The following is a 25,228-nucleotide window of genomic DNA, read 5'->3' on the forward strand; positions in this document are numbered from 1 at the left end:
GATACACTCCTCTCTCTCTCCAGTCACTGTGGATGAGCTCTTTCATATGAAAGACGACCACTGGGTGCGCTTCAGCACCACGGACAGCGGCATGATTGAGTAGAGCAAGCTTCAAGCAAACAAGAAAGACTTTGGTTTTCATCTGAATGGAACTACAGGGTGTTCTTATTTACTGATATCCTGTTTCAATTCAGTTTTAGGATAAATCTGCATAAATTAAAATTTAGTGTCCTGTATTAAAAAATTGAGAAAACAGAAACACCGTTTTAAACCAAACAACTGCGGTACCCATTGACTTGCGTTGGTTTTGTGTCCATACAATAGAAGTCAAAGGGTACCGCCGTTGTTCGTTTCCAAACATTCTTCAAAATATCTTTTTTGGCGTTCTGCAAAAAACGAAAGTCATACAGGTTTGAAATGACAAGAGGGGAGTAAATGATGACAGAGTTTTCATTTTTGGTTGAACTATCCCTTGATACATGCACCCAGTGATGTGTGTGCGCTCAAAGGTTCAAACAGGACGTATGCAGGTGTGCTTCTCCTCAGAGGATCCACTCGAAGTGTGAAGCAGATGCACTAAGTGTGACACTGGTGACATCTCCGCTGACACAAGGAGGTCTTTGCTTCTCCTTCCTCTCGGCTCTGAGAATCGTTAGCACTGTATAATTAAAGCTGACAAAGCCGGGTGATCAGATCCACCTCACCAGGGGCTCCCAGTCACACTCCACCAGGAGCCCGAAACTGCTCTATTTGGAAGACAATTTCATCACTGTCATTTTGCCAGCATTGCGCATAATGAAACATTACATCACAACTCCAGAGGTTCACAAAACAATGTGGGAACCAATCTGCCACGTTTACGACAACCTAATTGGTCCCCTTTGATATTAACTGCATTTCAGAAAAAACAAGCGTGCAGTGTTTTTCTTTCCTTATCGGTTTACAAGTGTGCCACCTAACGGCGACAGCTGGGGAGCTGGCTCAGATCTCACCATTCTTCGGCAGTCACGTTTTAGCCAATCCATTTTTTTCCAGATGACCTCAAAAGCAGATTCAAGGGAAGTGGAGCATGTTTTAATACTGGGTCTTTCATTCTCTGTGGCGTAGAGGGAAAATGCTTTCAAGTATTTTAAACAGTGGGGGAGAAATAGGTGGAAATTTGCTTTTCCTTCATTTCCCTCACATTCAGCTTCAGCATTGTGTTGAATTTTATAACGCTCTTCTGTGGTACGATGCTGCACCCCCCCCCCCCCCCCCCCCCCCCCCACTTTCATATAAAGAAAGGAGGAGGATAAAAGAATAAACAAATAATAAGCAGCACATGTTGATTTTTCTCCTCACCCTCCTCCCTTTCATACTCTAGCTATCTATCTTTCCACTGACTGCAGCAAGTCTGAATCTAACCCCTCCTCACACACACACCCTACCCATGATGCTCTACAAACTGGTGAGATGCTGTTTATTAAGGAACAAGATCTTCGATAAGCAAAAGCTAATTAAAAATGAAGCACGTCTTTAAAGACATATTGCTCGGTTTGAGAGCAGGAGGCCGCGTTTCCGCCGCGAATGACAAGACACATCAGATTTCATTTCACGCACGTTATCGCACTTTTTTTCTATAGATGTGGCCATTTATTTAATCATCAAGTAATTCTTCTGTCTCTTATCTGCGCCCTGTCTCTTTAATAGTATTTACAGCGAGCGAATCAGTTTTGCATTCAACGCAGAAATCTGTTTCTGTGCTGTTAATTATAGTATTCAGCAGGGCTCTTTGAAAACCAGCTCGATTCAAACCGCTCATATCCTCTTAGATCTGAATGTGTCAATGAGACGGACCTGAAGTGTGTTTGGGTGCATGTTTAATGGGACTAGTGGGTCAAATAGACCCACCCCTGCAGGGATTTGAGTATTGATCACATTGTGTGTGTGTGGATGTAGGAAGGAGCTAGTTTCAAAGATGGGAGAATTGATGCTACAATATGAGCATCCATACTTTGGACAAATATGAGCCCATAGTATGAGATCCCTGCACATTTGGCAGAAAGATGTGTTTGAGTCCATGGTTTTTAAGCTCCACAGCCAGGATTTACTCTCTGCTACTGGGCTCAGACAAAGCTGCTTTCTTTCTGCACTGCCTTCACGGGCTGCTGATCAGTGGGCTTTCACACATCTAAATGAGTCCAGTGTGTGTCTACAGGCATATGACTGTGCAGGAACATTAATATTGTGTTAACACACTAAACACAGTATTCCTTTGCACAATTATGAGGTAAAAACAAAGCCTTTAATATATGGAAAAAGCTATCGATTAGTATTCTCATTCATCTCAATGACAGTTGATTCGCTACCCTTTAAAGAACAGTCTCAATTTGCATACTATACCTCCTAAACAGTATTTGAAATGAAAATGTCCCAAATCATAGTATATTAAAATGAGTATTCTCAAAGTGTACTATTTTCTGTGAAAATTCCTAGTGCAAATCCATGAACAACTTACAGAGAGTGGGCAGAGTTTAGTGATGCTAAGCTGCATTAATAACATTAAAGGGACAGTTCACCCATAAATAATAATTCTGTCATCATTTACTCATGTTCTGATGAACACAAAGATAGATATTTGGAAGAATGCTTGTAACCAAACAGTTCTTGCGCACCACTGACTGGTTACAAGCATTTTCCCAAATATCTTTCTCTGTGTTCATCAGAACAAATACATTTTTACAAATTTGGAACAACTTGAGGATGAGTAAATGAAGACAGAATTTTCATTTTTTGGGTGAACTGTCCCTTTAACTAAGTGATGATCCACTAAATAAAAAATGTATACAGTAAACATTACATAAGAAATAATGAATGAATAAATGCTTAAATGCAATAAGGAGCTGTATTTTAACATGTGACTTCTAACAATCACAATGTCATCTAGTTTCACTGTATTATGTCCCAATGTGTGCATAAGCACTAAAAGGTATGCTTTTCCATAACAAAAAGTGCATACTATCAGGGCATAATATATGTAGGCAAATTGGGACGTTAGAAGTTCTAACTACTTGATTAATTTAAAGATATCTCCAAAATTGTTTGGTAAGGTCACGACTCGCAAAAAAAATAAAACTCTGACCAGCAATTAAATCTCACATCATAAATTTGGTTGTGCAAACAATGTTGGTTACTCCAGCTACTGCAGATGCGCAAAGGCTGGCAAGTACTTTATACTCTGTCCATAGCCCCTCCCCCAGAGAATCATTAGTCTTAAAGCGGCCCTAACACACGCGGTTTCTGCCAATCTCATATTAATCTTGAGTACCTATAGAGTAGTATTGCATACTTCGTATCTTCGAAGAGTATTTCGTTTGATCACATTTATAAAAGATAGATACAGCTGTACGTTTTTTACCGAAAGCATACGGCGCGTGCGGGGTAGGCTGAACTAAAGCACGTGCGCACCCATTGCCAACAAAACACAGACATCAGTTTCATTCACCGCATGCGGTTCATGTCAGGCATCTTTTAGCGCTGGGACGGCTCCATATATCAGTTTCAAACGATCTACAAATCCAGCGTTATATCCACCATTTATATAACATTCATCACCCAAATGCAGTGAACAAACAAACACCTGAACTTCACGAACGTATTCTCTCTCTCTCTCCTGCACACAAGTGAAAGTGACGTCTGGGCATGGACGTTCTTGTCCAATAAGGGACTAAGAAAAATTGTTACGAAAAAAAACTTTCCGAAACCTGTACGATCGCTGGGGGAGTGTATCAAGCACAGAAATACTACCTAATACGCCCAACTCGTTTTTTTTGACAAGTTGACTATGTTAAGCATGAGAAGACAGCACATTTAACATTGTAAAGAAGTCAGAATGCATGAAACACCGTTGCACAACCCCTTTAAATGATTTACGATTGGCTCTTTCTACTGATTTCCTTAGCTAGACCGGCCGTTGAGGGTTGCACTCTCCCTCATTCACAGTAACACCACTGCAGCGTCTTGTTAGCATCTACTGTATACTTTCTGCTTTCATAAATCATAAAGTCATAAATGCCACATAATTAATCACTCTGGAGGAAAATATGTCTGGACAATACTGATTGGCTGATGCCACTACCAGAAAGGGCATGGTCCAAAGTCCTTTTGCTATGCTTAGGTACGATGTCAAAGACATAAAATTGTTTGAATTCTGTAAAATATATGGATATGGATACAATAGTCATCAATTGTGAATTTTGAAACAGCATTTACTAGCACATGCTAGCTGAACCATACTAACCAGCCAAACTCTGACCCTTTGGGTATAGAAAGCATAGAGATTGTGCTGCATAGAAAATGACGGATTGGGTCGGTAATAATAAATCCATGAGATTATGTAAATTATCAAAGGTAACACCCTGTCTAGACTGGATGCAAGTGGCATGACGCATTAAAAGCAAATCGTTCCCATTAGAATGAATGACCGATGCCCTAATCTATTGTTTAAACCACAGCAGATCAACAGATCAACAATTTTGAATTTTAAAGATTATATACAGCCACAGAAAAAATTAAGAGAGCACTCAAAAATTATTTTCTGTTTGAACCATTTATAGGTATGTGTTTAAGTAAAATGATGATTTTGTTTTATTCTGTGAACTAGTGACAACATTTCTCCTACTTTTTTCAGCAGCAGTACATTATATTATAAGTATAATGCAACATCATGTGTAATTTCACTCATTGTAATTAGAGATCTGCATGTCACAGTAGAAAAAAAACACAGAAATGTATGTTTCTCTTTATAATACTAAGTAGGTAGAAATGCACCCTCAATCAACCCATCTCCCACTGCTGTTCTGAATAGCTAAAAACACACACTCAATAGTATCCGGTGAGGCGCAGGGGGTGCGGATGATGTAATGCAAGAAGTCTATGTGGATTCTTTCCCCTGAACAAAGACGGGCTCTTATCAGTTTGGCAAACCCAAAGAATGGATTAGCTGTGCATGGCTTGAGACTGAAATACATCCTCGCTGTAAACCATCTCAAGGACTTTTCATCTGCCTCAGAATGCTGGCACTCAGCACTTTCACAGGCCACTAGAAGCGAAGCTTTCAGACCACATTCAGCCAATACCCTTCTGTCGGTACAGACGGCTCAATATCACAAACCCATTCATAGTAAATGTCCCCATACACACTTATGCACGCAATAATAAAAAACATTTTCTTGACATTATTTATATCTGCAAGAAAGCATATTATACATGCACTGTCCTCTATTGCCCCCTGGTGGTGTTGTAGAACAGTGAAGTTTGTTATCATCACATTTATACTACCATACTAGAATATGGCTGTGCTCAGAATGGAAGCTTATTTTTTCTTAATATTGAACACTACAAACTGTTTAGTGACTAATACATTTAAAAAAATTACATTTGAGACAGCATGCATTAATTCATGGTAAACATCATTTAAAGTTTGCGACATTTGTGGCATATGATCTCATCACTTTGCATGTGACATCCGGTTTTAAACAAAAATGTCATATTTTTCTTCTTATTTGTCTGATCAAAAAATCTATTATAAAAAGAGAGAGATGTTTAAAGCAATGTCTTAGGTGTGTTTCACACTGATGTATTGCTATGATAAAACTTAATATGGACTTTTTCAGAATGCAGACCATATAGATTTTGTATTTAAGTTAACTCTTTTTGGCTTCAGCATCAGACATTGTTAGGACAGCTAATGTACTTTTTTAAAATGAAACATATTTTTTTTACTTTGAGCATCAATGATTCATTTTGAACAAAATTCCTAGTTAAGACATTTTTAAGTAAATTCATATTAAAAATCAATTAAAACCAAATGACACTTGCTGAATTACGCACAAAATAATGAGGTCATGTGAGAACAACATAGCTCATCCTGTAGTGTTAGAAATGTTGTGTTTTGAAATATCACTTCATAATGCATACTGTTTTACAACTTTTAAAAAACAGTGTATGTATACTAGTTTTTATTCTCAGCACAGTAACTGACATTCTATTTTAATTTAAATAGAATGTAATATGTGACATGTAATACATTTAGGGCTGTTAAACAATTAATCTCGATGTATCGCATCCACAATAAAAGTTTGTGTTTACATTATACTGTACATGTCTGTGTAGTGTACATATACATTGAACAGTGAACACATACACGTATACATACTTATAAGTTTAGGAAATATTTACATTTATTTGTTTATATTCATATTTAATTGAAATGATATATAAACGTTTATTGATTTTTATATTTTTCTTAAATATAAACATGTGTATGTGTTTATAAATACAAAATTAATATGCACAATACACAGACATATATTATGTAAACACAAACTTTATTTTGGATGAGATGGATCGCGATTAATAGTTTAACAGCCCTATAAATACATAAATAGATGTTTCTTTCGATTCAAAGTGTCATGAATTTTTTTTACTACCATTTTGTTAAAAATGTAAGAAAACAGGCAAATGTTTGAATATTACAAAAAGTTATTTATTTGTAATTTTATTCTGAATCATTGCATTGTGTCTTTCTAGAAGCGAGAGAGAGGACAAACTCACGGTCGTTGCACAGCGGCCCTCCAAATGATGTCATGCTGCAGTCGCAACTAAACCCCTCCCACTGCTGCAGACACACGCCCTGATTGGAGCAGGAGTCCTCTTGACAGGTAGTGCTGGGGCCTGAAAAGACAGATGATAGTGTGGAGAGAGAAGGAAAAACACAGAGGAAAAGAAAAAAGAGATGGGTATAAATTCACAGGCCCCTCACGACATTAAATCCAGACTAGTGAAATAGCTTTTATTGCAGCAAAAACAGTCACACAGATCCGTCCCATCTGCTCACTCCCTACACAGATGAAAACCAGCTTTCAGTGAGAAGAAACTACATAATAATCTTTCTAAATTTTGTTTAAGGGTTTTGAAGTTGGCAAAGAAAATGATGTATGAAGATGCACAAAAATGCATTATGAAATGGTTCTATTTAGATTTTATAATTTTAAAGGGATAGTTCAAACAAAAATGAAAATTCTTTCATCATTTACAGTAGTTATCCTCATGTCATTCCAAACCTGTATGGCTTTCTTTCTTCTGCAGGACACAAAAGAAGATATTTTGAAGAACATTGGTAGCCAAACTGCACTGGCCCCATTGACTTCCATTGTTTGGTCCAAAACCACATTTTTTCAAAATATCTTCTTTTATGAAGAAAAAGAAGAAAGAGTCATATACAGGTTTCGAACGACATGGGGGTGAATAAATGATTTTTATTTGCGGGTGAACTATCCCTTTAGGAAATAAGGAAAATGTCAAAGGAAACAAGGAACCTTAAAAATCTTTTTTTAATTTCAGAGTAATTACACGAAGCATAACAAGTGTTATTTTAACCTCTACTGTTTTGTTTTCTACTTCTATCTTGCTACTGTTATAACTGTTTTAACTAATGACATCATAGAGATTGGTGGATGGTTGAAGACAAAACCTAGAACTTAAACAGTGGCATTACTCAGTGGTATGAATACAAATCTATTAAATGAACATTTCTGAGGTTATATTATGTAATTACAGACATTTAACATTAAAGAGCCTATAATTTCAATATATGCTTTTTTAAATATATATTTATCCACCACAAAAACTATTAGCCTATACTAAATTTCAAACATTCAGTCTATTGTCTATAATTATTCAATACTGATCTATTAGTCATTAGTCACTGAACTTCGCTCTTTTAGAACAAGTGCTGTTTGTGACTTAAGCATAATGCATTTTGGTAAAAAAGTGATACCTTTTTCTAAACGTATTAGCATTTTTTATTCATTTCAAACCTTATTAAAGACATTTATTTTCATACTAAATAATAACTAAATAAAACCCTAACAAAGCATTAGCATCACAAGTATCGATCCGCCCATCCCTACAATCCAAGCACTGCACCGGCGGCAGTAGTAAAGGTATAGCGCTGGCAGTAACGCAGACAGTATTGGCTGTACTAATAAACACAGGCCCCCGTTGCGATAATAACATCTGCTCCCGGTATTGCTGAGGTGGGTTTAAAGCAGCATACTCCCGAGAGACACGGGCCTGTAAGATAAATGGGGGCCGTCTGGAACAGCTCATTTTGTCTACAGAAGCATGCCGGCAGGGCGACGGGCCAGGCATATTACAGCCCGCAGAAACACTTCTGTTCTCATTTCTCTCATTACTTTAGTCGGCATGTAAAACAGGCCCCTGGCCCTCAAACGCTCCCTGCTCTCCATCACTCAGCCATTTGGCCAATCAGTTGCACATTTGTGCCTTGGCCACTCAGAGTCTGGCAGAGAAACAGTGGAGAGGTATAGAGAGCACGGCGGAGCGATCCAGATGAGATCTGTTCTTCCTGTCTCACCTGATCTATCTGAGTGAAGCTGATTTAAAGGCTCAGGCAGAGAAACGGGAAACCGGTCCCGGTGCCTGGACGAGACTTCCCTCAAACCAAACGTTATACATCTGAGCGGAGTAATCAGTGTTTGAATTCACACGAGAGATTTCCCCCAAAACCGTTTGAGAAAGTCTATCTAGTTTAAAGCCCCCATAAGGGAATAAAAGCAATAGACTATTTTGTCGCATTTGTGTGGAACTTTAGATTGCATGCAGTAGGTGGGGGCGCTGTCAGGGGGGCGGGGGGACGCATGCCTCCAATAAACAACAGAACAGATGTACGCTCCAAAAAAATAGATGAAGGGTACAGTAAGTGAGGGAAAACTATGACACAGAACAATCGGAGACATTTTAAGACCCAGGGCTGTAAATACAAGGTGTGTGTAGGTGCTTGTATTTACAGCGATGAAGATACTAGATTGACTGCTGGGCAAATGTGATTTATAACATCAGACTGTTACACTGAAGGGGAGGTAAAGGGGGGCATCAGTTAAAACACACATATGGCTATCTACCTTGCAAGTCAGCTTTCAGCAATGCAACTTTTGTCAGCCAAACGAAAAAGTAACAAAAAACAAAAAAACAAAATATATAAGATGTTAGTAAAGGCACTGGAATGTCTGTGATAATAACAAAGTAAGTTGTTAAAAATGTAAGGGAGAAGAGGACAGAAAGGGAGACAGGATGGGGGTAGAGAGGTGAAGTTAAAGGAGGAGTTCACTTTAAAATAAGCCCCCATTGACTTTCCATAGTAGGAATAAAAATTACTATGGGAAGTCAATGGGGGCTTATTTTGAAGTGAACTACTCCTTTGACAATATAACGAAACACAGAGAAAATGAAGGAAAGGACTCAAATCCAGCGGTGGTTTTAATATAATTTTTTTTACCATAATAAACGTATTTTGCAAAATCTTAAACACATTTACATTTATTCATATTTAAGATTTACATGGATCGTTTGTGGAACTGTGAGTATCTGTGACTAACTTGTAATTTAAATAAATAATTATGGATTATTGTAGATTTTACTGTGGGCACATTACACACAGAGAAGAGATCTTTTTTGTTATTTCATAATAGTAGTAAACTCATCAAAACCATGATATAACAAAATTGTAATTATGGGAATTATGTTGTGACTAAAAGCGGTCTTAACCTGGGAAGCTTTTTAAACAGTATTGAAAGAATTTTCATCTATGCAGGACTCTAACTGCATGCTTTTTTTCATTATTTGGTCCATGGATTTTAGTTTTGTAATGAAAGAAATTCATGTTGGCACAATTATGTTTTTGTCGACAAGTAATTTCAAACACTGAAATATACATCTTCAGATTAAAAGATTTTTAAGATCATGAGAAACATGTTTGTCGAGTGTGTCTAAACTTGACTGGTACTGCATATATTTTCTGAAGAAATATTTTTTTTCTTTTAAAGACTATAGTATTTTTTGGCCACTAGCCTCTTGCACAAGTCCTGCTCCTAATGTTTGTATTATAAATGCTATGGTTCGCCCATATACTGTACATGTATGTAATGTTTCCAACTAATTTTTTTGTTTACTTTCCTTGAGAGTTTTATTTGGGTTACATTTATTTAGAAGATCGCACTCCAATTACTGACAAACAAAAACGGCTAATGTTTAAATTAAACAGAATAAAATGGTTCAATGTCAATGTGGGTAAGCTTACTTTTCTGCTTACTACTATTAATAATTGTACAGTTAACGGTATTAAAAACTAAAATTACCTTATTCATTCACATTACTTTGGCAGCACTAATTAAATTAATATTATTAAATGCTACACATGGTCAGTCAGTATTCCAGTCAACATTCTAGTCATACATTCAGCTTCATCACAGTTATAGCTTCTGACAAATAAATGTTTTTTTACACTGACTGTGTCTTGTTTACACTGTCCAGCCTAAATCTTCAGCTGTGCTAAAACTTTCCAACAGAGATGATACACAAAAGATTGTAATAAATATGTGATAAAATGGCCTAGCATGAAAAAATAAATCAATAAAAAGAGAAGAGGAGGCAGAGTAAACAGGTGCATGAGATGGAATGAGGATTGATGCTGCTGTAATGAAGCGCAGGGTATGGTAAGCCCAGCTGGTAAGCCGGTAAATCTGTTCCATATCATACCGTTTTCCTCACCTTCACAGCCTCTCTCCACTTGACCAGCGTTGGTCAGCGCGTCTGACAGCAGGTCAGGTAGACGGCCGTTCAGATCCACGGATGCTAAGCAGCCCTGGAAGCCTTCTTTAGAGTGCACTAGCTTAGGCAGGTCCTTGTACATCTCTTTGGCCACACCCCCTACATACAGATCACCTGACAAGAGGAGATAATATGCATCGTTACTGGCAAACAGATAGTTTGTTAGTGATTTGTTGAAAGAAGTAAAAAACAGATGTGAAGACCGTATCTGTAATCTGCATCTTATTTACAAGGACATTGAGGAAACGTAAATATATGTCAGTGTGCCATATTTACATTTTTTTATACAATGTAAAGACACAGATTGTGCAAATAGGTGGGATGTCTGTGTAACTGGGATGTCAGCCATATACCAAAGCACACTACTGCCATCTGCTGGCCCATTTGTTTATTACAATAAGCAATCAGGATGAATCAAGGTTGTAGCTATTGGGGTCAAAGTATGAATGAATTAAGGGGCTGACAACAGATTCTCAAATTTTTTCCAAAAAAGGTAGGGAAAGCCAAGGGACAAGCAGTTAGAGGACCAAGACTTCTTTAATACGGCTAGGGATATCACTACACTTTTGTATTAACTGGTATCGTCAATAACCGAGATATTTAAAACCCATGTCTACTGATACAATGTTAATTATACAAATATGCTAATATTATAAATAATTCAGCACCCATTTCAATTTTGGCTTAAAAGTCACAATGACTATAGACTCTCTAATCCCTCGAATTTTAAGTGTGGTTTGTCGCCAAAAAAGAATAAAACACAAGAAAAAACTGAATTAAAGATACATTTTAAAGATAGCATAATTAGTTAATTTTTTTAAATCAATTAAACCGATATCGTGATATAATTATAGCTAATTCTTTTGGGCACGATATCTGTGAAGTGAGAATGTGATATCGTGCCAGCCCTAGATGTAGCCCAGGTTTTACAATTATTTTTGCACAAAACCAACACATACATATAGTTTAATATAACTGAGAAATGTAATTAGCGATCATAAAATTCATTCTTTTAATTATCGACCTGGATTAAACCATTAATAAAACATCATCAATTCTTTGTGAGAATATCACAGGTACCTTTCAAATCCAGATTCTTGGCTCCCATGGTAGTCTGCGTGGTGATTTTGGTGTCTATTTTGACAGTGTGGAGGTTGTTTGTGTCCCGTGAGATCATTACATTGTGCCAGTGGTTGTCATTCAGAGGTGTGTTGGAGTTTCCTTTAATGAGATGAGCTCCATTTCCCAGGTCTGACACATAATGGAGATACCTGCATGGACAGTCATTAAAACGTTTACTTTCTCATCTAGGCACGCAGCATATTTACAATATGTGTTCTTATGTGCATTCAAATCAACTCACCCTTTCACCAGCTCCACAACTATGAAGTCATTGCCATCTCCACGGTTGTAGAGGATGAGCCCATCTGGTGAGGTGGTTTTAAACTGGAAAAACAGGTGCATGGAGTAGTAGGCCTGCAGGGTGGGCAAGGTCACGTAGCTAGAGCGTGACTTGAAGGTCACCGGGTCTGCCACAATGCTCCTGTAGCCGATCATGGCGTTCAATTCGCAGTAGTCAATGTCGCCATTCTTGCACAGGTCAATGTAGGACATGCCATTGAAGGACAAACCCTGCAGGTGTCCAATGAAGTTGGAGGGCACAGCGGGCATGTAACGCTTTTCTGTAACAATGCCCGTTTCCACATTGTGGAATTCCAGCTGCGTGTGGTCCCCCGTGATTTGACCTTACCAGGGTAAATAATGAAAGAGAGAGATTTAATGGATGAAGTGTAGAGCGCTTGTGACATGACACCGTGGTTGCGTCCAAAATCAAAGTTTTTTAATGAAGGTATCAACTAATGAAGCTTTCAGACAGGCCTCCAAAGCAATGCAACATCATATCTGATGCCCTAGAACAAATTCAAAGTGAGCTTTATATAACTGCACAAATAATAAATGACTTGAAGCTTATTTTGCAATAGAAATGAAATCAAACAGCACATTTATTCTTTTTGCTGCTTTTGTCACTGAACGGGATATCATAGGCAGCAAAAGATATATACCGTATCTATGCTACAGTACTTTAAATAAAAAAGTCTAGACTGAATGTTGTGAAAACCAAGCCTGTTGATATATTTCAAATTTTGGACACAGCCAGCGTCTTTTTCTTAGTCTTATTCACATTTAATTCAGCATATTAGACATTTTTATAAACATAACAAAACTTGCAAATGCTAAACATCAAGACGTCATGTACTGTTTCCTAAAGTGTGTTAAAAGTATTTTGGAGAATATGTAGACAAAAGTGCCAGCTTGATCTTTGTGTGATCCAGTGGGAGAGAGGAAGGCCGTAAATATTTAAAAAACCTCTTTTAAAGCTTCCCACGAGGAAGTTTTCTCACTTTAAAATCAGTAAGGTTATGTGAGTATAATGTATTCCCTCAGTGGTCTTGCCTCAGAATGCACGGGCATTAATAGAAATACCAAGTCAATTTCAAAGTGTTGAATACATGCCAGCAAGAAGCTAAAAATAATGGCACTGCGGGAAAGTATTGCCTCGTCCATTTATTGCTTCGCTATATGTTAAAATGCTTGGGGGCTGGATATTGTGAATGCGAGTACCTTCAGAGGGCTGCAGATCATCCACTGTTAGCTTCAGGCTTTTGCCTCTTCTGACCACACGAACCGTGTGCCATTCATTGTCATTCAAGTTCTGGCCCGCAAATATGGTCTCTGGACCTTTACCTACAACATGTCCCACACAGCGGTTAACACAGAGGCAAGAGAGAGAGAGAGAGAGAGAGAGAGAGAGACAGAATAAAGAGAACAAGAGAGGAAAGAACAGAGGCAGAGGAAAGGAGAGAAAAAGGGTAGGGTGTAGAGAAGTAATTGAGAAACTGTGGACGAAATGATGTACTCACTGTCACATTCTCACACATCACAAACACACATTTTCATATCTTGTGGTTAAGGACGGGTTGAGAACCAGGCCAATGGGTTCAATGGCACGGAGCTGTCTGTCAGAGGCCTGGCACTTGTAAACAAGCCAAAGCAGATGTAAAATTTAACCTGGCATACAATTAAATAACGGCGACAAATAAAAAAAAGTAATCTGTTCCTGGACCCTCTTTAGCACTTAAAGAGCATTTCGAATTGCAACTTTGAATACAATTTGTAGTAGCCTACATTGTTGTCTCTTATAAATGTTTTATAGAAATTGTGTGTTCATTCATCTAAAGCAATTTTAACTTTAAAACGTATTTCTTCGATTTGCATTTCTTGTTATTTAGCCATTACATCTCAAATTGCAATTCAAGTTCGTGTCTCCAAACAAGCTGAAACAAAGGCATCGCGGGACCATAACCTAAGTTGGTAGTCTTAATAAGTTTATTTTACAATCCATGTATAGTCCCATCACAAGTTCAGCTAATATGTTTTAACATAAGTCCAATACGGTGAACAAATTAATGTCAGCCACAAGATGGAGCCATGCAGCAATTCTTTGCTGAGAGACTCTGTTCAAGTCAAGCGATCTTTCTCTGCATATGCATCTCACGTCCCCTCCAATTCCTGAGTGGTTTAGGAAGCACATCCAAAAGCTACAGACTGTAAACTCTATTCGAGAAAGCAATTTCTCGCCTGTACCGCCTCCCCCCTTATCCCGTTCGCACGTGCAGCGAGTTCAACGGGGGCCCCGGACCTCCGGGCTCCGATCGAGCCTCAACTAGATGTTCAGCGAGAGCAAAGAGAAGCCTGCAGGCTTTGTGATTTTTAGCTCCTTTCTCTCTTTGACACATCGTTGTCTCTCCTAATCAGTCAGGCTGCCGCTAAGAGGGCAGCGTGTCATTGTCAGGGGCCCCTGCAGCCCATCTCACTTGATAACAGGTAAAAAGAGTTGCCATTAAAGAACTGCCAAGCTCCCAATCGATTTTCTATCCCTCCCTGCTCTCAATTACTATGAATCCAGATCAGCCGGCCATGAGCCAACTAAAGTAAAACGGAAAAAAAAAAACATGTAAGCCTTTAGACTGCCCAACAGCTCCCCCTAAAGGAATCTCAGCGGTAGGCTACATTTCTGACCTACAGTTTGAAAAATAGAAAGCAACCGCTGCGAGGTAACACTAAGGGGCAGTACCACTGCGCCTCAGGCAATGTACAAGATACGACATGCGCTTTTTGAGGCCTCTGACCATTACTGCAAAGAAAATATGTGAAAAGGTGACACTGTGTGATTGGACAACTGGGGAGATAGCTAAAGGTCTAGGGTCTGCTATGCCTTTATTAGAGAGTTGTGTTCAGACAAACTCACAAACAGCAAAGACAAAAAGCCTCTCCCTCTGTCTGGGAGGGCAGCTCGTTGCCATGGAACTGGGGCAGATGGTTGCGTGTGTCCGGTCACTTTGATTCCCATCTCCCAGGGTGGAGAGAGAGGGCAGAGTTAAATAAGACAGAGGCAGGCAGAGGCTGGCTGGAACGGTCTGACAGGAGAGAGCTAGCAGGAAAATGTAGACCAGACACACATACACATGCGCACACGCTCAGTGCAGAAACAGAATCGGCCAGGAGAGATGAGATACGTTCATATCGAGCCCATCTTGCTGATACCCATGCAAAGCAGCTACAGGCAGCCATTTTGAGGTGTTTTTGAGGGCATATGAACTGTTTTGGGACAATAGAGTTAGCAAAGTGATCTTTAGGGATCAGAAAATATGCTTAAAGTCCACAAATTTCAAATAGAAATCTTTAAGAAATGTTTCACTTAAAGAAACTGTTCTACTATAACTATACTGTTAAAAAATGTGTTTCACGATGACATACAAGAACTATTTTTGCCTAAATGGTTCCATAAAGAACATTTAAAATCTGAAGAACCTTTCTGTTTAAGGGCTCTTCAGACAGATTATAAAAATCCAAGAAAGAAATGGTTCTTTTTCATTCCTTGGGGAACCAAAAATGATTATTCAATAGCATCGCTATGAAGAACCTTTTGTTGCACTCATTTTTTAAAGAGGATTTGCAATAAACTATGAAATTCCCTTAAAGAAAAGCAGATAAATTTCACATCTCCAAAAACACATGTAGTCACATGGTTTGGAACATATTTGGTGAATCCCATGTGATACCCACATGAAACCAATGGGATCACATGATTTTTTTCTGTGAGGCTGGCACATCTAAAATGAACATTTTTGTCCTACCCATACGTAACCACCCAGGTAATGTGCCAGGTGTGTTAGTAAAGATAAAGTATGGGTATTGAAAGGACCCACTCTAGTGTCCATTTTGGATAAAAAAATAATTTGTCACAGAAATGAAAAAGCACATGTTTTTGCATATTAACAGAGCACGAGTTAAAACGTTCCATTTCCCAGTCAGCCGTGACAAATAACCACAACATAAAACCCTAACCTTAAACCGACATGCCTCACATTTTATTCTGCAGTATAAAGCAGTTTTTATAGAAAATAATTTAAAGGTCATCAAAATCCAAACAGCCGAACTATTTCAACGACGTGATTGTAAATGTCAGAGACCTAAGGTGAAAATATGGACCCCTGAAGTGCAAACCTAACCAGCCAAAATGCAATAGCCTGATTTAGCCAAGAGCGTAGACCGACCCGGCTAGTATCTAAATATACATCTTTCATACCGCTGACACTCAAGACCACATTAACAACCCATGAGTTGATTTGACAGCACACTCTTAGTTGAACACACTGTCACCCTAGGGGAGGAGTGGGGGGGTTAGAGTCCCTAATTGGCAACGGCTTGTTCTTCATGTTAGAAGGAGAACAACTCTCATAAACACGTGCACACACACGATTGACAGGAATGGCTACGGCTGACACAGATAATTAACGAGGATAAAAAACAGAGAGATGAGGCTGCACAATAGCAGGCCGCTTAAACATCAAATGCCTTCGCAGGAGCTTAAATAAAACATCTCCTTCAACTCACAATCCCTGATTCTGTCTTTTCCTCACATATTCCGACAATTAGACCCATCGTCCTTGAGCAAAAAAGGAGGTAGAACGAAACCGATAAAAACACATTTTGAAGGTTGAATTGACTTAAAAATCTATGAACGTCCGCAGACGCTAGAGGAACAAAATGGCTGCCGCTCGCATCCTGTTTCTATTGCACAAATTTAACAAATAATATATTTTATTTCAGAGGAAAACGAGTGTAATAAATCAAGTAAATTGCAACGACACATAGCAGTTTTGAGAAAAATAATCGTAGTCAATTTGCTTCCTGGGTGACTCGTAAATTGAAACAACAGAGTGTAAACAAGAAACACGCAGCCTCTTTTCAGTCTGTGCAGAGTTAAAATGTAAACTCTCAGCAGGGGATAACGGTGCGAAACTTTTTAATTTCTGATTTGTTTATTAGATGGGGGCCTTGTACCCTTTCTGTCGGCGGGTGACAAACCAGTCGCAGGAAATATTTGCGCTCGCTTCGATATCTGGTGTTTTGCGACGTGGAATTGGTTCCTGTGGTTTTCATGGGACCGTTCGCACCTTTTTGGGTCCCCTGTTCATCTGGAGTTTGGTTATACTGTAATTATCTCCCACGGTTCCTTGCTGTGTGGGTAGATGCCCAACTGTGAGGAAGATGTGGAGAAGCCTGACAGCTCCCTGCAACTTTGTGTTTCTCACATCGGCCAGCCAGGGCTGGTTTGTTCCTCTGTTGCCAAAACACACAGCGGAGTAAGCAGAGCTCTGTGCTTTGTCAAGGTGAGCGGTTGATGGTTTCGGCCCATGGGTTTACCTTCATTTTCAACCATTTTACATGCTACAATGTCTCTCCAAGGAATAGGTGAGAGAGATGACTTTTTTTAACTTCACCAGAAACAGATAACAGTCCCTTAAGAGTAAAAAGAGGTCCCTACTGTGCACACTGCTGAGTTGTTGAGAAGACCTCATATTACAAACATAGCTCGGACCCACAGGACTGGATGGCTTGTTTGGGGGACAAATTGGGCTTTTATCAGGAAGCAACAAATCAGTTAAAGAACCAATCATGATGGATAAAAGGTCTCGGGTTGGATGCCCAATAGCACATGAACAAAGTCAGTCATCATGCCCAGATCTGAGTCTCACTGCGGCAAACTGGGATGCTGGGACCATGATGGAGAGGCTTCCTGTTAGTGGGGCATGGTTATGTGACCATCTGCTCTATTGCTCAGAAATTAGGCCAGGTTAGAGCTGAGACCGTGGACCTGAATAGTGACCTCAGTAAATAGCTTGTTAATGTTTTCTCAAAGGATGAAGCCTCGAAAGGGTAAAACGTACAAAGTTACACAGTAAATACAGACAAACAGACCATAGGGACCCTCAAACATAGTAAGCGTGGCTCACTCGGGCCGGCGTTCTGTGTCCTGTTCTCCGTTCTATTTGCATCAAAAATGAAAGACGAGCATCACTGAATATCAGCTGAATATTTATGAACACGGCTGCTTCAGTAAATGGCAACGCTGCTGCATATTTATAGAGGAGGTTGTTTCAGAGCAATGAGGTTCTTTTGAATTCACATGAATCTCTTGATTTGCTGAAAGGATGTTCTGAATGCATTGAAATGTCTTCTACTTGTCAACGGTTAACGTGTCTTTGTGAAGACTGAATGGAAGGTGTTATTAAATAATCAGGCTGGAGTTTATGCATGGGATTCTCTGTCAGGGGACATCTGAATAAGTAAGAGGTCGTAGATAAAGGACATGTTCTTGTGCTATTTTTAAATCTGTTAATAAAATTTGAATCCTGTATTTTTGGTTACACTTCGAACCCAATCAAACTTGTCTTAATCTGTTTTACCTGAAAAAAAGAAAAATATGGAATCTGAAAATGGTAATGGTAAATAAAATAGATTTTCCTTATTATAAATAAAAGCAGGTCAAAGCTGTATTATAAAAAAGGGTTTACTCCTAATGTTTCCTAAGCCTAACATTTCTGTCCCCGACTAAAGGTTTTTGCACAGGCAATTATTCGGCTGTTGATGTGCATGCCAAATGTGGCAAAAATTGTACAGTGTGCACCTGGCCTAAACTGCTAAATCAAAGCTTTATTTGTCACTGGCCTGTTTACAAAATGGCTGTGCCTGAGAGTGTGTTATCCTGTCATGTAGAGAGACTAGAGGAAAATATGAAGCAAAATCCCTTGAGAAAGCTCAGGTGCTTTGTTATCTTGGGCATTCAGGTTAACGCAGCTGACTGCCTCATTGTCAAATTGGCCAATAAACTTCGCTCAGGGTCGCAACGAAACAAAACAACCGCTTTCTCACAAAAGCCCATAAAGGTGCACAAAACAAAACACACCCGGTGAGACGGAGGGATAAACATTTTATCAGATGAAAGATACGAAATCCTTGAAATCTCTGGACGCTTTTGATTGGATGGGAAATCCAAATTTCAGCAAATAATTGAATTCACTGTTGTTACTATGCAACACTGGAAAGCAAATATCTCTAAAGGACACATTTGGATGCAGAGTCATATTAGTTTGATGGTGATAGCTGATCATTATCTTAATACCCTGAATGTGAATAAGCAATGGCAGTTTGGAGACATAGCTTATGATGAGTCACTCAAAGAGAGAGACACAAAGAAAACAGACAAACAAACAAAGACTCTTTTTAAAAGAGGTGTTTGAGGCTGTCATTAATTACCCGGAGGCTTTTCAAAGATCGATGCCAGGAGAGGCTGAAGCTATGAAATTTAGGGAGAAAAAAATAGATAGGCGAAGCCTACAGAGATGGAGAACATATATGTGTATTATTTCATCTCTTTCGTTTTCTTCAGTACCGCACTGGACATGCCACACGTCTCCCAGCAGTTAAAGGGACAGGTTCACCCAATATAAAAAATGTAGTCATTATTTACTTACCCTCATGTCGTTCCAAACCTTTTTGCTCATATTTTTTTTATTTTGTGGAACACATAAGGGAAATCTCATAGTGATCACATCTGTTAAACTCCCAAAATAATAGTGTATGTGAATTTTTCATTTTCCTGAATCCATACAACAATTTTTTTGTGTGAAGAACAGACAAAAAGTTATTATCAACCGATAAAAAAACAAAATTCTATACATAACCCTTTGAACTGGTTTTCTATGGAATACACCTGCATGAAGATTGTTTAAAATATCAAAGTCCTCGTTCTCAGTCAAAGAAAAGTGAACACAACTAAAACAACTAAGTTTTTTAAAGTTATGTTTTGTATTGATGTTTATTTAGTTATTTATTGATATATATATATATATATATATATATATATATATACATATATTTGTTGTTTGTTTTGTTCATTGCTCATTGCTCATTGCCGATACTGTACAACTAAGTGAATTTAATTAAAAAGTCAGGGTAAAAACAGGATATCCAATAACAACATGAAGGTATAAATAATGACCAAATTATTGTTTTAGATTAGGGCTGTCAAATGATCAATAAAAAATAAAAGTTTGTGTTTACATAATATAGCATATGTCTGTGTACTGTGCATATTAATTTTGTATTTATAAAAACATACACACACATGCAAATATTTAAGAAAAATATAAAATATAAAAATGAATAAACATTTATATTAAATCTAAATTATTGTTAAACATAAAAAATACAAGTAAATATAGCCTAAATATACACGCACGTGTATGTGCTTACAAATACAAAATTAATTTGCACAGTACACAGACATATATTATGTAAACACAAACTTTTATTCTGGATGCGATTAATCGCAATTAATCATTTGATATCCCTATTTAGATACATAGACCCATCTCATTAATGAGTGAAACGTTCTGGTTCCCACTGAAAAAGCAACCAAATCCCCGCTGTCTCTCCTTTAGCAGTCACCATGAGGGAACAAAACCACGGGAGGAGGAAGAGAAAAGCATCATTGAGTCATTGGCTGGAAAGCTTGAGGCTGAGGAGGGATTTGAGGAGAGGCTCTCTGAGGAAATGATCTGGGCGAGGGTTATTGGAAGCGGCGCGAGCTGGAGTGTGATCTGCGAGCGCGAAACTTAATCGCCTCTCCTATCATTCCAGTCGGCCCCGTTTCTCACGTTCCTAGAAAATGGCTGCCAGGATGCCCAAAGGCTCCTGAAGCCCACAGGCAAAAACTAGCCTATTATAAAAAGCATTCAAAGCCCTGCTGGCTGCAACACGGGGCTCTCGTAATGGCAATGTTTTACACTTCAGAAAACACACGCACTCGAATGCACACACACGAATGAATGGTACACATATACGAGGTGTTTTTATTCAGTATCAGAGTCAGAGAGAGAGAACGAGAGAAAGAGAAAGAGAGAGAGAGAGAGAGAGAGAGAGAGAGAGGAGAGGAGAGGAGAGGAGAGGGAGAGGGAGAAGTCACTTACTGGTAGTACAGTTAATCCTGATACAGTCTAAATGGGGAAGAACACACAAGATGTAAATTCAGCCTTCAAGGTAACGACTGCACACATCCATAACAATACATAGCCCACAAACTGGGGACGGACACGCAAACTACGTGGACAGACAAGGGGCTGTTTCACTGACCACCAACCCTCCTCCGTTTTTAGCTCCCGCAAGCCGATAATGAACCCCAGGTGGATCGACCGCAGTCTCGCTTCCTGCGTTCATGAATATTCATGCATTCATTGTCCCATAATATATTTAGAATTAGGGAAATTTGGCATGTATTGAAATGTGATTATACCCAGTTCCATATGAGTCTAGGGGCAACTGAATATGCAGAGGTAATTGATTAATTTCCTCTCTGGGTGAGCTTTGAAAAATGGCACAGGAAGCAGGAAGGAGAGATATTCTCGCCAGTAAAACAGCCGGTCCTCGCCATTGGCGCTTCTGATGCTCTCGTATGCACATTTTTAAAACCAGTTTGCTTTTAATGAGTCGAAACAGACACAAAAACAAATCACGTTCTACGTGAATTTTTGGTTAGCGGATAAAGAGTGAAAGGAAGATGCTATATTTATTTCTTTATGGGCATGTCACAGCAGAGCACGAGAGCTCGTCCACGGTAGGCTTGAGCCTCATGGGAGCAGAACTGGATTTAGAATGCTCTCCTAGATAAAATCAGTCTGGAAGCCTTTGACATGAGGTTTACTTCCTGTACCTGCCCGCATGTGAGAATAACCACCACACTCATAAATAAACATAAATAACATATTGTATGGTGGTTTCTCACAGTGAAGTTTCAAGGAAAGCTTGTATGGATGAAGTGTGCGTGTGGAGGGGGATGAAATCTCTTAGGAATGTCTCATAGGACAGTGTACAGATACTATAGCAAATTGTCGTTGCCATGGCAACTCCTCCTCTTAAATGAACTCACGCTTATTAACATTCAGTTTCTGTTAACTGCTTTCTAAAGTTGCGAATTTACCTCAAAGCTCTAGAATAAACCCCAAATCTTGAAAAAGTCAAGGTGAACTGCTTAAAACGCAGTACTACCGCCGTGTCTTTTTACAGCGATGCACAGCACAACAGCCTTTGTTCTGGCTGGTACTGTAACAAACATAAGTCCGCGCTCTGATCTTTTGCTACTATATTTTGCGAGCACACCTCTGGAAATGGGGAATCAATATTTCTCTTGCACAGCCAGGGCTGTCCCATGCTTGAGTGTGTGCTATGATGGAGTGTAGGACCGGGAGGAATTCAGAGCATTACACAAATCCAGCTCTATTTTTTTCCCATGAGGCTGCGGCCCGTCGCGTGTCGTCAACCGCAGCAGAAATCGTGGTCGCTAACAGCCAGAGAGCAACGCGCGTCCACCCTAACAGGGAGTGCAGTGCCCTGCAGGGCAGTAAGGATGGTGATGGTGTGGGTGTATGTTTGTTATTACACATGTGAACGTATGTAGGGTCCAACCTGCTGGGATTGTTGGAGGTTTGTACACATGCTACATAAACAGCAAAGACACGGTGCCTGTGGGGAACCCTTAACATACGTCTTGATGTGGCACCTGCGTTTCTGCAGACTGCAATTCTGAAAAATGTTTTAGCTGACATAACGTGGGTGGACAGAATACAAGCAGTAAAATTGCTGATGTTCACAAATACTGAATGTGAACCAAAGTTGAACTCGTGCTGCGTCATGAGTGGAGCGGTAGTGTTTATATATGACTGTATAATGTTAGGAATATGCACTGCCTTGTGGGTAGAGACATGTTCAAAGGCGATGCACTGGGAGGAATAATAATAATGGGTTGTTGAGTGGGAAGTGTGCAGAGAAGACTGCGGTATATGTGAGTATGTATTATGCAGGTGTAGTACAGTGCGGATCAGGGCAGGGCAGGGCAGGGACTGTGCACTCTCTGGTAGGGCAGGTCTAGAACGTGCTCATCTGGGAGTGAGCGCTTGGCAGCAGACTCTGGCCTTTGAAGGTGCTACATCCTTTTCTTCAATGCACATAGACAGCAAAAGAATTTTCAATGTCTGTGAAATCATTGCGCGTGTGTGTGTGTGTGGGGGGGGTTACTTAGCCATAGTTTGAGGACAAAAGTTCACTAAATCTGACAAAACATGTAAATAAGTAATAAATGAATTAGTAACTTATTATAATTCTAGTAATTAAAATGACTTTATATAAAAATAACATAAGTCCTCATTTGGATGGCTAGGTAAATGTGTCTGTAGATTTTGGCTACATTTGTGAGGGCCAAATATTTAAAAATCTCCTCACAAATATAGTGAAACATGTCGACAGATTTAAAGAGACATCTGTAGTCATCTTCACTATTCTCATAAATCAGCCAAATGATGTCTTATTTGACATGTAATACTATCAAGACATTTCTATTATTGGGTAGTATATAATAAATATAACAAATATATAATATATAAACTATTGCATACTGTATATAAGAGGTCCTCACTAATATAGCTTCTGTGTGTGTCACCTCATAAATTGTATTTATACTGTATCAATAAATTTGGTTGCTAATGTAAAACTACTGTAAATCATTCTTTATTTAACAAATTACTCCATGCCATGTTGTGTCACATACAGTATAAGCTTTATGTCTGTGTGTAGGGATAGCAGTAAGCACTCTAATTGGCTGATGTACCTAGATTGACGGTGAGTCGGACACGCCCTCCATCCAGCTCCAGTCTCAAAGTGTCAGCAGAGTTGCGGGAGGTGGTTGCCATGAGAACACCGTAGGCACGCTGGGAACGAAACCGTAGTGACACATCCTCTGCCTCTGTGTGCATCACCACTGGCAACTGGATCTTCATAAACTTACTGCCATCATAACTGAGGATAGTGGCATCTGAGAGAGAAAGAGAGAGAGAATTTAAGAAACACTTAAATATGAGAGTGTTAGGCAATGACAGCGGCTCTGTGGCTGATCATAAACCCCAGAGCTGATGGTGACAGATGAACAACTGGTTACTAAAGATCTACAGCCAGATGCTGAGATTCTCTACAGCATTTCATAACAATACCACTTATCAGCACAGCTCATTCTAACCAGAAGATAAATGCCATAAAAAAAAGAATGGTTATGTACCAGGTTTATTTGTTCTATTTATTGCAAAGCAGTGTTTACCAAGACCCACATAATGTATTCGTGCTGAAGGGTTTCTGAGGCACTGTTAACCACCGTCCATTCCTCCAATCTGTTTATTCATATGACAATTATCTTATTGAGGAATTCAATTTGGTGGGCAGGATCTCAAGACATCTCATTTGCAATGGGAGATAGTTGTGGTCTCTGAGTGATCGGCACAAGCTCACCAGCTGCTAGGGCAAATATTCTTATTTTATATTAATAAATGTAAAATAATTCTTAAATAACTTCTGACTATTGTATGAAAGACAATGAATCTAATTATTTTATTTGGAATTATGTTCTCAAAACTCTGTAAAAAAGAAATGTTGGTTCAACTTAAAAAAAATAAGCAACCTGGCTTCCAAAAACTTTTAATTAATTACACTTAAAAATATTAGTTAACACAATGAGTTTGCATGAAATTCATTAGTTAACTAATATGTTTAAGATGAATAACTCGACATTTTAAGGCAAGGCTATGTTACCTTTTTTTAGTCAACCCAAAAAAATATTTTTTTACAATAGCATCTTGTGATATAAAAGACACTAAATAAAAAAACGTTCTATATTAAAATATATTTCAATAGGACTTGTGAACTAAGAATATGATATTTATGTTTGTGCCGGTTATGTAGTATTTTTGTTAAAGATGTCACAGTAGAAATGCAAGCTAGTATTAAGAGAGGTTTCGTATCCGCACCGACTACGGCACACATCAACACCATTTTGGTGAAAAATGGCCAATAGAAGCGCAGAAGTGCTGAGCAAAGTTTTGCTAGAAAAATAGGTGTAGAAAAAATGCAGAATGGTTCCAGAGAGGAACTCGGTACTGCATACGTGCCCAGATAATTTAGCAGCATAATGGAGGCTGGACACATCTGCCTCTGCGCAAAGGCCGGCCTCTCAACCAGAGGACAACATCTGGCATGGAACCAGTACAGAGACATCACTTGCTTGTGTGGGAGTAGTGGAGATGATGAAACTGCAGGCTTGCACCAATTA

The 25,228-nt window shown here is 38.9% G+C and overlaps 1 protein-coding gene across 16 annotated transcripts in view; it reads right to left on the reverse strand.

Annotated features, from left to right (window-relative positions):
• nrxn1a (neurexin 1a) overlaps window positions 1–25,228 on the reverse strand; it is a 158,894-nt gene that overhangs the window by 47,322 nt on the left and 86,344 nt on the right. For 6 of the 16 annotated variants that reach the window (XM_057357869.1, XM_057357864.1, XM_057357865.1 and 3 more), the window contains 7 exons: window positions 23,741–23,944; window positions 21,051–21,077; window positions 13,294–13,416; window positions 12,035–12,416; window positions 11,752–11,942; window positions 10,600–10,785; window positions 6,595–6,714 (listed from right to left, as the gene is read on the reverse strand). In XM_057357869.1, coding sequence (XP_057213852.1) covers window positions 6,595–6,714; window positions 10,600–10,785; window positions 11,752–11,942; window positions 12,035–12,416; window positions 13,294–13,416; window positions 21,051–21,077; window positions 23,741–23,944 — 1,233 coding nt within the window. Of the gene's footprint in view, window positions 1–6,594; window positions 6,715–10,599; window positions 10,786–11,751; window positions 11,943–12,034; window positions 12,417–13,293; window positions 13,417–21,050; window positions 23,186–23,740; window positions 23,945–25,228 lie in introns of those variants that run through there. The other 10 variants (XM_057357872.1, XM_057357871.1, XM_057357863.1 and 7 more) reach the window with 4 other exon arrangements.

Source organism: Triplophysa rosa, linkage group LG18 (genome assembly GCF_024868665.1).
Source record: "Triplophysa rosa linkage group LG18, Trosa_1v2, whole genome shotgun sequence".
Classification (NCBI taxonomy): Eukaryota; Metazoa; Chordata; class Actinopteri; order Cypriniformes; family Nemacheilidae; genus Triplophysa; species Triplophysa rosa.